Source organism: Homarus americanus, unplaced genomic scaffold (genome assembly GCF_018991925.1).
Source record: "Homarus americanus isolate GMGI-L3 unplaced genomic scaffold, GMGI_Hamer_2.0 scaffold19318, whole genome shotgun sequence".
NCBI lineage: Eukaryota > Metazoa > Arthropoda > Malacostraca > Decapoda > Nephropidae > Homarus > Homarus americanus.
The window spans coordinates 6,097,700-6,110,678 of NW_024732238.1; the positions used below are offsets into that span (position 1 = coordinate 6,097,700).

Here is a 12,979-nt window from a genome sequence, read left to right on the forward strand (position 1 = left end):
AAAAGAAGAAATAGAATGACAAAATACAGAAAATGAAAGTAAAAAAAAAAAAGTCATCAGGTAAATAAAATACTGTAAGTTTAAAGTTTAACCTCATATCGTTCGTAAGACGGGGACCCCCTGTAAATAAATGACAATATCTTAGCCACAAATAGTGCTTGGAAAAAAATATCTTCTGCGTGATTTCTGGTCACTATGCGAGCCCAGAAGTGGTCCTGTGACAGGCTCATTAAATAAATTTCAGGCAATCACTGAGAGTGTTAAGTTCTGTTTGAAGCACTATGGTGACAGTGATAAGCAGTCCTCTTAATTCCCATTTATCCCTAACAAATTTGATGGACTGTTTTGAATCGGTTTCATTTCATCCAATGTGGGGGATTAACAAACAGTAAATTAACGGAAAGCTCACAACTGTTAGTTGGCAGTTCCTTTCAGACAAACCAAAGACATAAACTCACAAGTTATATCAAAATCTTGTTACCATAACTACAAAAAACACAAGCTGAAACTTACCACATTGGTGCCATTGGAAAGAGGCTGAGCCACAGTGGCAGCCACTGAGGTAATGTTACTCCCTGCTGTGCCATTAACCAAGGTTTGTACAGAGACATTCTCATTCTGAAATAAATATATAATACAGTACTCATAGTGTGCAATACACACAAAAATAAATTCAAATGTTAACATGATCAACATTCATGTTTTCCAACCAAAAATTTGCAATTCCTGTGCATGGAGTCCAGACCTCAGTTTAATATCCCCTTTGTCAAACAAGAATATGTTGCACCATTCACTCAAATACAGATGAGAAACAGATACAGTACTGAAATACCAGTATACAGACAAGCATGACTCAGGGCAACTTAGGTCTTCAGCAAATCAATGTTTGATAAGCCAACATTCCAAAATTTGTGACACAGCACTTTCCATATGCTCATATATTCTGGGTTATGACAGGCTCTGTTTTAATGGTGTTAATCTTACAGGACATGCATTGATGACCAGTAAGCAAAAACAGAAAATCTTGTACCCACAAATCAAGCACTACTGAGATAGTAAACAATATTTTATACAGGTATGCTATAACTACCTATAGATATAAGGCATTACAGGAATTACAGTGATACAGTATATAATTATGAAGTTTAACAGAAATACAATGTTCAGTGAGGAGAGTAATAAGTCAAGGATAAAACTGAATCTACTGTACATTGTGGTACATAATGCCTTGGTGACAAAAGATAGAGTTCTGGGTGAGGTGCCTTAAAAGTTATCTTTCAAGAGGTTTTGTAAACAAAAGGTTGCTGTATTCCCATTTGCAGAGGTCAATGTAAGAAAAGGTCAATAGTGGTACCTTGGTGCCAAAATAAATAACCCCAGTCATGTACAGTCTCGTTCAAGATTCTTCGAACACTGCTGGAGACAGCTGGCAACTCAAGGCCGTTTGTTTGCTATAGTACATAGTATAATATAATACGAAACAACAAAGCCCAACCATTAAATTAAGCAACGGGGAACTAAGTAACCAATCACCGATCACTTTTACATTTATTCATAATTTAGACTCAGTACTAAAGCAAACAAACGGCCTTGAGTTGCCAGCTGTCTCCAGCAGTGTTCGAAGAATCTTGAATGAGACTACACTACAATACCTGCACAGCTCCATTCTTGAGCATGAACTGGAGCTTCAGCAGATCATCTTGAAGTTTTTGAATCTTGGTGATTTGGACATCAGATAATCCTTCACTCTCACACTCCAGCACCAACCCCGGGCCATTATGGGTTGTGGAGGTGCTTCCTGTTAAATGAAATTAAATTTGGTATAGCTACAAAAGTTATTTTCTCTGTCAATCTTACTGATTAGTCACGATCTATGTACTTGTCATATAATTAGGGATGAGGGAATAACAACAGTAATATTAATTGGCAAAGTTGAGGGCCAGAGGAAGGCAGAGACTGGGATGGATGAATGATATTAAAAACTGGCTCAGTCAAGTTCTTATTTTATTGCCGGGTTGGGATTGGTTTGGTTAATTTCAACGACTTGTCTAAATGTCTAGCAATGGAAATCTTAGAGGAATGGTTATGAACCACTTTTATACAGGGTCTCCTCTGAGCTGAATAAAACTGTCTGGCAACAGCCAAGTAAAATACTAAAAGTGGTGTCACTAAGTGAAGGGATTGTGATTAAATACTGATAGTACAGTTTCCAATAAGGATTTAAAAAAAAAATCAAGCCTAACTTAAGATCTTGTTATATATTTAATTTTAATTTAGTTTGTTAAGGTTTCATGGGTTCACTTTGTTTTCTAAAAGGAAGTGGTTATTTGACCGGGATTCACGGTCAAATAAAAATCGGCTATTTGTATGGAACCCATGAGAGTTGTCTATGATTTTAATGGGATTCTGATATTCCAAAATGTGCCATTTCTCTCACGGACATAAATTAGCTTAGGTTAGGTTAGGTTAAGTAAGGTTATGTTAGGTTACGTTACATTACAAATATAGTAAAATTATAATTATTCACATGGTACAATAATGCATACACAATAAACATTATAACCCTACATAATCCATGGTCAAATACCCTCTGCCTTTCTAAAAAGAGCTTAGAGCAAAATAAGTATCATGTGTATACTGACTGCCAGATGTAGGTATTATAGAAGAGTACGTGTAGCAACTGGTACTGGTTCACAGTGATATATTCACTTCAATGTCAGTCTGAAATCCTACCAAATCAGACCAAACTAATATTTGACATCTTCTGAGCCTGAGCCAGAAATCTGAATTTCTCAGAGTGCAGAAGTAAAAACACCTAACTGAAGAAAACATACTTGGACTTTCCCTTTCCTCTATTATGCCATATAAGTGCTTACTCCATTCCAATGGCACAGACCATTGCCTCCACACTTTTAATGATTAACAGAAATAATGTCTCAGCTAAGTATTATGTCAGTAATAATGAACAACTAAACAAAGCGATGGAGACCTGTAATCCATTTCAGTAACTCCTCACACTGCATCAGTATCATTGCTAGACTCTTCAACCACCACATTTAACATGTGTTACTGCGATATTCGTATCAGATTTATATTCAAAGCATTAAAACATCCATCAACAAAAAGACAAATAAATTAAGCGGCGACCCTCTCCTTAATGTACTGCGCCTCACCTTTTATGCATGAGGGGACAATTAAAAAACTACACACACGTAAAATTATTATAGTGGATCCCTGTATTCTGTGGATTGTTAAAAAATCTAAGAATAATAAAGAACTCACAATGATCACAGGTAATTAAAGATGGTAAATGAACATATGAAGTTAATCCCTACCTCTGTATAATTAATAATAATGAAGCTAAGTGTAAAATTCCACCTCATACTCCGGCAAAAACAAGGATACTCCTCAACTTCATCTTTACTCGGACTACTGATAAAACTATACATGACCCTACTGACTGATTCTCCACTCTACCAGTCCTCTGATAAAGCATCATCTATAATTATACAGCACATGCTGACAGTGCTCTCAGCACAGTTTTCTACAACCTTCGTTTATTAATCAATTATTTTTTTTAATAACAGGAATTAATACCATGATTTTTATTATTACTCGCCGTTTGAATAGTTAATATATCTCACTTCCTCCACGTTTACTTTATGATCATTATGGTCTTCTTTCTATTTATTTGTGTTGAGTTTTGAAAATACATCAAGAACATAAACAAGACCACCAAAAGTTATACTAATACGACTTTGGCGGTATTCCATTCTAAACACACGCCATGTTATGAGATAGAATTCCCGTTTTCGAAGAGACTCTCCTTGTCCTGGAGAATAACAGTAAATTTAGGGAAAACCAATCCTTACCTCGCCCCATTATCACAGCCGTTTATGCACTGGTTATCCAGCTATCCTTCCAAGAAGTTTCAGTAATTGATATTAAAAAATGGTCAAGTTATCGAAGAAAAACTATAACATTAAAACGAACACAAATGTTTTAGTCGACGCCATATTGTGATGTCAGTCCCAAACAAACCGCTCGACCAATCACAAGCGCCAGAACGCAATGTGACTGTGACGTCATGGTGCAAAAGCATGAGAATAAGATGTGTAAGTTCTTCTAAAATAAACCAATCTGATATACTCTCCTATCTAACCGCTTGCTGTTTTTCATTAAAGCGATGAAAACATGAGTAAGGTATCTTTAGAAAAATGTATTTGCTGTTTTCATTAAAACTGCTTTTTTATTGAAGAAACAAGTACATAATAATGTTCCAATAACATTTCCTGTGAGTGACTTGTTGGGCGCAGACACAGAAGACGGGAAATTGCAAGGAGTTGGTGCTTCCTTTATGCTTTATTCACAGGAATAATGTAGGTTTTGACATTGAAAGTTATTTCAAATGAAGGTTTGACATGCAGTCATAAAATTACCTTTCGATTACTTTATCTGTAAGTTGTGTAAATTAGAAAAATGTGTGTAAAGAAAATTCAGTTGCCTAATAGTATTCCATAAAAGAGAAGCTGAATTGGCACGATTAACTCTGTCTTTTTTACCTCTTGGAATCACTTAGTCTAATATCATTTCATTGCACTTATTTTCAGCTTACTAGCCATTCGGGATGTTAATCTATCCTTTGTACGACTCATTCTACAATGTTAGTACAGGAGGTAACCTGAATACCTGGAGAAAACCTGAGAGGTATGGTAAGGTCACACTGAACACCCTTTTGACCCGGGTAAGGGATTGAACCAGGGCGCAGCGCAATCTTGAGATTACACTCTTCAATCTGTACCACTTAAACAACAATGGTGGTGATGACAGGAAGCATTACTCCATTCCTTTCTAAATGGGGCAAAAATCGTAAAAGATATGATTAAAGTAACTGAAAACGCCAAGCAATTAACTAAACCTAACACTACGGCGTTTCTTGTGGGGCTCCGTCGATACTTTGTCTTTCATCTTGGCCTCGGTTTCTTTGCAATTTTTCTGATCATCTGATATAATTATCAAAGAAATTTAGCAGTGGAAAAAACCTTAAAATTTGAATAGGTTAGGCTGAAGTTATGAGATAAAGTTTGGAAAATATTAAGTTAGGTTAAGGTTAAGTTAGGACTAAAGTTAGGTACAGTTACCTTATTTACCGAATGGCCACTCAAACTATAAAAAAAAAACTTTTTATTGATATCCAAAATAAGCACCGCCTACCAATATGACGTGTCGTTTTGTGAGTGGATGATGTGTCCGTGTGCCCAGTGGAAGCAAATTTTAGTCAATCCAGAAATTTTAGAGCACTTCATTATCAATTAGTTTTCTAACCAAAGTTTAGCAAAACTAGTATAGTTAATGTATCATCATCTTACTAGATAATGTAGCTATTGGATGCATTAATAAAAATTGATTTTTATTTCATAGGAAGAATAAGGTAATCATTCAAATAAAATCTGGACTAAAGCTGGCGAGAGGAGTTTGCGTGAAAACGTCACGCAGTGGTGCTTACATTAGTGACCTTCTGTACTATGACGTACTCTCAGATGACAGACACTTCCAGTACACTATAATTATATAAATATGATTGATACACTGTAGCTTACTAAAAGTAAACCTTCAAAAATATAACATTGATGTTTTTTACCAACTTTACTTGATTTATCTTAATTGGCAGTTAGATTTGCTATAAAAATAAGAAAAGATAAACATCGATTGGTGTCCATGACATGCGGCCTTGCCTCGGGAACAAAGCCAGTGGCCTGTGTGGGTACCTCTATTGTTCTTGATATTCTTGTCTTCTAGGGCTACTTTGATACCCAGTACTATTTGGTCGCCATTCAACACCTTGAATGGGTTGACTGTTCCAAAGATCTACCACGATCTGTGTGGAGTATGTCTTTTTCTTTTTCTTTTTTCTATTATCCTCTTCACCACTGATTGGCTCGTTAGCCGCTTGGGCGATCGGTCACGTCTCTGTTACGCACTGTTGGCGAGTACTGGGCACGCACCGGCTCCTGAACCTGAACCTGCTCCAGTGTTGGTCAAGTCTGGTCTTGAAAGAGCTCACATTCGGTGCCGTCACAACATTTTCTGGTAGATTGTTCCAAGAGTTCACAACTCTCACTTCGAAAAAGTTTGCCCTCAGTTTTCTGGACCTGTGACTTCTTCAATCTTGAGCTATGACCCCTTGTAGGGGTCTTATTATATTCGTCCTGCATGACATCTTGGCGAACTTGAAGTTGTGTCCCCTTGTGAAGGTTAAATTTTTCTTAGTTTACGTAAGGTTGTGGTTAAGTTTGCTTGGTTACGTAAGGTTGAGGTTAAACTAAGGAAGATTAGGTTGCGAGCGAAGAGAGGCAACCACTGATATTCCAAAATGATTAATGGCACGAAATCGTCATCTGTACCTGTAACAAGTGGGGTACCGCAGGGTAGTGTATTGGGCCCGCTGTTGTTTGTTTGTTTCATAAACGATATGCCTGACGTTGTACACTCCTCCATACAAATGTTTGCCGATGATGGCAAGTTATTTCGGGAAATTAAGAACCAAGCGGACTGTGAAGAGCTGCAGAAGGACCTCTGTGGGCTCCAGGAATGGTCGAAGGAATGGCTGCTGAGATTCAATGTCACGAAGTGTAAGAGGATGCACCTGGGGCGTACCAACGGTAAGGAGGCGTACCATATGTCCCAACGGGATGAAGAAAATGTACTAGTTGAGACTGTGTGTGAGAAGGACCTAGGTGTGTATGTTGACAATGAGCTGAAGTTCTCGGGCCATTGTGAGAAGAAGGTAAATCAGGCAAATAAATTATTGGGTCTTATAAGAAGGTCGTTCAGATATCTAGACGGTCCGTCCCTCGTGACGATCTTCAGGAGTGAAGTGCTTCCCCATCTGGAGTACTGTCACCCCATCTGGTCCCCGAGATATGCTAGGGACTGTCAGTTGGTTGAAAATGTTCAAAGGAGGGCCACCAAACTGGTGCCTGCACTTCGGCACCTCAGCTACCCTGAGAGATTGGAGCGCCTGAACTTGCCTAGCTTATACTACAGACGGGCAAGGGGGGACCTAGTTGAGGTTTATAAGCATCTCAGGGGGCACTACTCAGTTGAGTGTCCTTACTTGGAGCTGGCGGACGCTCGCCCCACAAGGGGTCACAGCTCAAGATTGAAGAAGCCGCAAGTCCAGAAAACCGTGAGGGCAAACTTTTTCGGAGTGAGGGTTGTAAACTCTTGGAACAATCTACCAGAGAGTGTTGTGACGGCACCGAGTGTGAGCTCTTTCAAGAGAAGACTTGACCAACACTGGAGTTCAGGTACATTCAGGAGCCGGTGCATGCCCAGTATTTGCCAACAGTGCGTGACAGAGACGTGACCGATCGCCCGGGCGGCTAGCGAGCCGACCTTTTGGTGAAGAATATAAATGAAAAGAGACGTGACCGATCGCCCAAGCGGCTAACAAGCCGATCAGTAGCGAAGAGGATAAAAGTAAAAGTAAAAGTTATATCCTAATACTGGCATTATAAAGCTGGATTGACGCATGGAGCTATAATTGTTGTCTGTACATAATGACATTAATGAAAATATAATGATTCAGGTTTATTTTACGGAATTGGTCACATATATGAAAATAAATCTTTTACAAACTACGGTGTGTAGGGTTACGGGATATAATGTTGTCTAGCACTCAGGATGGATGGAAACTCTAAGGTGGTTTTCTTGTATAATATAAGTTATATGATAGACAGTCTGGTGCTGGAGGTGCCATGTGGTGAGGAGCTGCTCAGTAGAGATGTTCGGTGAGTAGCGTGTTGAAGGAGGTAGATGTGCAGGAGCTTCGTTAGAGAAGATGTTGCCTGTTGCTGGCCTCCTGGTTGAATGAATGTGACAACGTGGAGCTTGCTGGAGGTGTTGTTGCTTGTTCAAGAAGAGAGACCAGAATGAGAGCTGGTTGGTGAGGAAGCTCAGAGAAGGACAGCTGGTGGGTCGCCATGCTCGCTGGCGGGAGCGAGGACCGCCAGGCAGGCAGAGGAGAGGCGAGGGTCGCCAGGCAGCGGCGGAGGAGGAGGTGTTGCGTGTTGTAGAAGAGAGGCTAGAATGAATCTCAATGGAGAGACAGAGCTTATATACCCAGCAGCCGCGAGTCCTCTATGAGTCATGTTGGGAAAACCCGAGAAAGTCGCCGGTCTCTAGTTCCATTGCTAGGTTACGGTAACATCTGGTGTCGCCGCTCGCTTGGTTGCTAAGGAAGGCGTCGCAGGTGGGATGCAGCTACGCAGTTTGTAGGGGAGACGTCCGCTACAGGTGTATTGTCAGAAGTACAATAGTCACACAGACAGTACGTATATCATAAAACACACCTTATTATTTCGTTGAAACTTGATTGTTATACATTCGTGCATTATTACTTCACGTTTTTCATTCTTTTAGGGATTTTGAATGTTTCAATCAAAGCTGGATTAACCTTACTTTTATCCTCTTCACCACTAATCGGCTCGTTCAGAGCGAGACGCCACGGGCGTCTCTTCCCACTCACGCAGGTCAGTACCCCATCGTATTTATAAAGGCCTTTCTAGCAGTTTATAAACATTGAAACCTTGTCTAATGTCATAAAGTGAATAAATAGTTGTAATAGTGTGTGGTGATATAAAAATCCCTCAGGCGCTATGATCAGTCGGGCGTCTCTTCTCATACACGCAGGTGTACGCCGAGAGCGTACAGTATGTAGGCCGGGGGGTGGGTGGGGGGGGAGGCGCAGAGCATTGCACAGCCCAGCCATCATCGTCCTCCTCTGAGGCACCCACGTGTTACTGTGGGGAACGCGGCTGGCCACCCTGCAATCTCCTTAAGGCCCCTGGACATCTCACATATCACCATCTAGGACAGAAGACAATGATTGTCTTATATGGAATGATTTGCAGTCGCCCTCCTTTGAGGGCTGGTGCCTGCACTACAACACCTCAACTACCCTGAGAGATTAGAGTGCCTGAAATTGCCTAGCTTTTACAACAGACAGGCAAGGGGAGACCTAATTGAGGTGTATAAGCATCTCAAAGGGCACTTCTCGGTCGAGTGCCCTTACCTGGAACTGGCGGACTCTCGCTCCACAAGGGGTCACAGCTCAAGGTTGAAGAAGCTGCAAGCCCAAGCTCTTTCAAGACTAGACTTGATAAGCACTGGGGCAGGTTCAGATGCATTCAGGAGCCAGTGCATGCCCAGTACTTGCCACCAGTGCATAACAGAGACGTGACTGATCACCCAAGCGGCTAACAAGCCGATCAGTGGTGAAGATGATAAAAGAGAAAAAAAGTAGCCTTAGGCCCTCAAGTTCAGACCTTAATTTGTGTTTTTAAGCTTAATCAGTCAAAACTTCATAAGGTGGTTAAGTAAATGACTTATGTTTATGAAGGCTCTATGGTTATTATATACTAAGGACCTCTTTTATACGTATTTAGTGAGCGACATGAACACCACCATAGGGGATAAAGCTGTCTAAATACCCCATAAATATCTTTTTATCCTCCGTTTTCTCTAAATTCTCATTCAAGATTTAAAAATGTATTGTTTTTATATCATAGTTTGAAAGCAGGAAGAAAGAATTTCATTATATGACTGAAATTGAGTTGTATGCTCTTAATAGAAATTGACTGAAATATCAGAAAAAGAGGATTCAAAAATTTACCATCCAGTTTATAGAATATCTCCACTGACGCCACTGTTAATATTTTGTTTGGCTAACACCAGGCGATTTTATTAAGCTGAGGTGGGGGCCCTATACATAAAGGGATAAAGAAAGACTACCTGCACCTTAAATTCGAAGTTGAATCTAAGAGGGGCATGGATGGACCAGTTACGTAGACAAATAAAAATCTTGCACATTAATCCTTAAATATTTTTTTTTATGTACATCAGCATCCATAGTTGGAGCACACATACCCATGCCAGTAGGAAAATATTTCCAAGTTTTCAGAATAATACTGACCTCCATCATGCAGGGAGTTTAACCCCCAAAATAATGTACCGTGACCTTCATTTTTTCCAAATTTTTTTCTTGTAAAAACATGGCTTTGCACAGGCATATAAATAAATGTGGATCAGCTGAAAATTACCCCTTACAAAGTGCTCACCTGGAGTTCCACCAACCAGTTAACTCACCTGGGGGAGCTAATCTTCAGATGACTGTGGACCTCAGTACTCACCTGAAGATTGACTCCCCAACTTATCCAACATGATGTTAAGTACCCTTACTGAAAACAATGCCCAGTAGCATTCTTACCAAATTGTAGTATGGTTATAAAAATACAAAACAATGCACCTCCACTTGCTGTGAGTGATGGATCCCAGCAGAGCCACAGTTTGTATAATAGGAAAACTTTACCTGGACTATTTCCATGTAGCAAGTTGCTGGTTTAGTGCTCGTGTCGATGATGCCGAAGGCCCATACAATAGTATGTGGTGCTCGTCCCAGATGATGCCTTGGTTTATGAAGAAAATAAAATTGGTCTATTACATGATAATCCCAAGACCAATGAGTTGGGTTGGATTTGATTAAAAATGCCTCATGTACATTTCCAGAAAAAAATAGCAATCAATCATAGTTTTCTTTGAAACTTTTACATGACAGCTTGTTTTGTCAGTGTTCATTCCACAGATATCTTGCATGGACCCATTTCTGAAGTGACACATGGAACAAGGAATAAAATGATCCACTCGTTTTGTTGTCTCGGTAGGGTTACCTAAATCTTACATCCGTTGTCATATTGTCTTGCAATTCTATAAGCATAGTTTTTTATCCTCATCAGGGATTAGCCCGAGTCATGTACTGTATGTGGTTATGCAGTAACATTTTTAAAGAATCCAACAAAGCCTAGGTCCCAGGTCCAATTCCATGTGGTTGACGATGTTGGTGGCTATTACTTTATATCCAAATTTACATTTTATTCTGACTTTTGAACACATACCATAAAGAAAAAGGCAATATACTAGTACAGGTACTGTAATCTATTTTTTGACTATATCTTCTAGCAGCATGTTGCTTTCTAGCTGTTTTTATTCCTATTAATGGGGTGTATAACTGCACAATGACCATTTACAAGCATTGTATCATTTCAGAAACAGGAAAATGTCTAGTCTTTGGAGCAAATTTTGTTTCTGTAATGATACTCACTGTACAGTAGTACCCCGATTTACGCGGTCAATTGAACCCACAGGGTACCGCGGAAAGTGAAATCCGCATAAATGGAACAACAGAACATATGGGATTAATTCCAATAGAGACTGGCCCGACCCCCAAACTCCACTTTTTGACGACACACAACTATGTTGTAGTAAAAATTTTATCTTAACTTTATGATGGTATGCACAAACAAGTAATATAGAAGAGGTTAGGTTAGGAAAAATAAAGGTTAAGTTAAGAAAAATATAGGTTAGGTTAGGAAAACTAAAAGTTAGGTGTAACACTTATGTTAGTAGAAGAGATGGGTCAGCATACGGGGATGGAGGCTGGTTCCGAGGCAGAGGGCAGATTACTGGCCCTCAGGTGAATCACCATTACTAGGTGCGTCACCATCACTATCAGTTACAGTTGTCAGGGCTTCCCTGACAAATCCCTCAAAGTCACCTTCACTGTCACTGGCTCTGGCTGGCTGTGGTGGGTTGCGAGCGAAGAACTCGGTAATGCTTTTTTGACGGCTAGTGTTGATGTTGTCTTGATACACCTTGACATGTTCCTTTCTTCAAATCTTGAATGATCTGGTATTTCACTTCGTAGCTTAGGGAACGGCGTATCTTCTTTGGCTTAGGGCGGCTGGGTCCAGGTAAGGAAAGGTTTCTCTCTGGTGGCAGTGGTCCGGCGGAAGCCATTTCACAGAACAATGGATGCACGTATACACGGTGTGGCCTGGAGGGATGAAACTGCCGCGGCTAGGTCAAGCGTCGTCTTTCCTCCCTCCCTCCCTCCCCGGGTGGACACGTCATATTACTTTAAACCAATTACAGCTAGCAGCAGAGGGGGGTAGGGATGCATGGCCAATCACAGCCCGATACGTCATATGACGTCAGTGATAACGCAACAGAGACATGCACTGCGCAACCTTACCGCGCGGCTTGCCCAGGCGGAGGCGGGAGGAGGGAGGAGGTGGGAGCAGGCGGGTGGGGCGAATCTAAAAATAGCGTCGAGCCGGACACTCTGCGCGTATATGGGTAGATGAACCGCGGAAAGTGAAAGTTCGGTTCTGGCGAGGCACCGTGTATATGAGAAATCGCGTAAAGTGAAACCGCGTAAAGCGGGGTAATACTGTACTTATAAATGATTAACTTACAGTTCTTTACAAACACACAATCAGTCTTTCCTTTAGAAAACTAGATAATGCATGGTTCATTCATAAAAACTGAAAATACACTGTAAAACCTTACCCCTTACCTACTAGGGGGTGAGTGGCCAGGCATACAATATTTTCCAAATAAAGAATGCAAAGGAGGGAGGTTAGGGAAGGTGATGGGAGGTCACTAGGCAGTTTCTCGTCATGGCCAGCTTATATAATTTTTTATCTCTCTGAATGCAGTGTCTTAATTTGTAATTTCTGTAAATGTGTTGCAAGGTGCACACAATCCACATAAAAAATAAACTGTGGGACCATGGCTACCAAATTGTTCTTACAGCAGTAATCATTATAATATTTGGATAGCACTACTTGAGACTAGCTTACAATTAAAAGTTTGCAAATGAAAATAAAAAGTATTTCTTAAATGGATGGGTCCAAGACAACTGCATTTGGACCCAGAGGAGGGAGAGTTGGAGTGGTGTAGTTATTGGGTAGGCAGTGTCTTAGATGACAATCTGTTTTAAATGCAACCAATTTGTCTAAAAATATGACCACCACAAGTTAAAACTAAGAAAACAGGCAATGCACTGGTGTACAATGGAGCTAGGAGTCCATGGAAAGTATGCAGTCCCAGATTCAACAGAAGGATAGAAATATATCTG

General features: G+C 40.3%; 1 protein-coding gene across 1 annotated transcript in view; it reads right to left on the bottom strand.

The window, feature by feature from the left end:
- The window catches only part of LOC121868223, a 33,541-nt gene extending 29,510 nt beyond the window's left edge, over positions 1-4,031 (bottom strand). The window contains exons 1-3 of the mRNA XM_042368534.1: positions 3,873-4,031; positions 1,653-1,798; positions 514-618 (exon numbers count right to left, since the gene is read on the bottom strand). Coding sequence (XP_042224468.1) covers positions 514-618; positions 1,653-1,798; positions 3,873-3,882 — 261 coding nt within the window. The 5' untranslated portion in view covers positions 3,883-4,031. The remainder of the gene's footprint in view (positions 1-513; positions 619-1,652; positions 1,799-3,872) is intronic.
- Between the last annotated feature and the right edge of the window lie 8,948 nt (positions 4,032-12,979).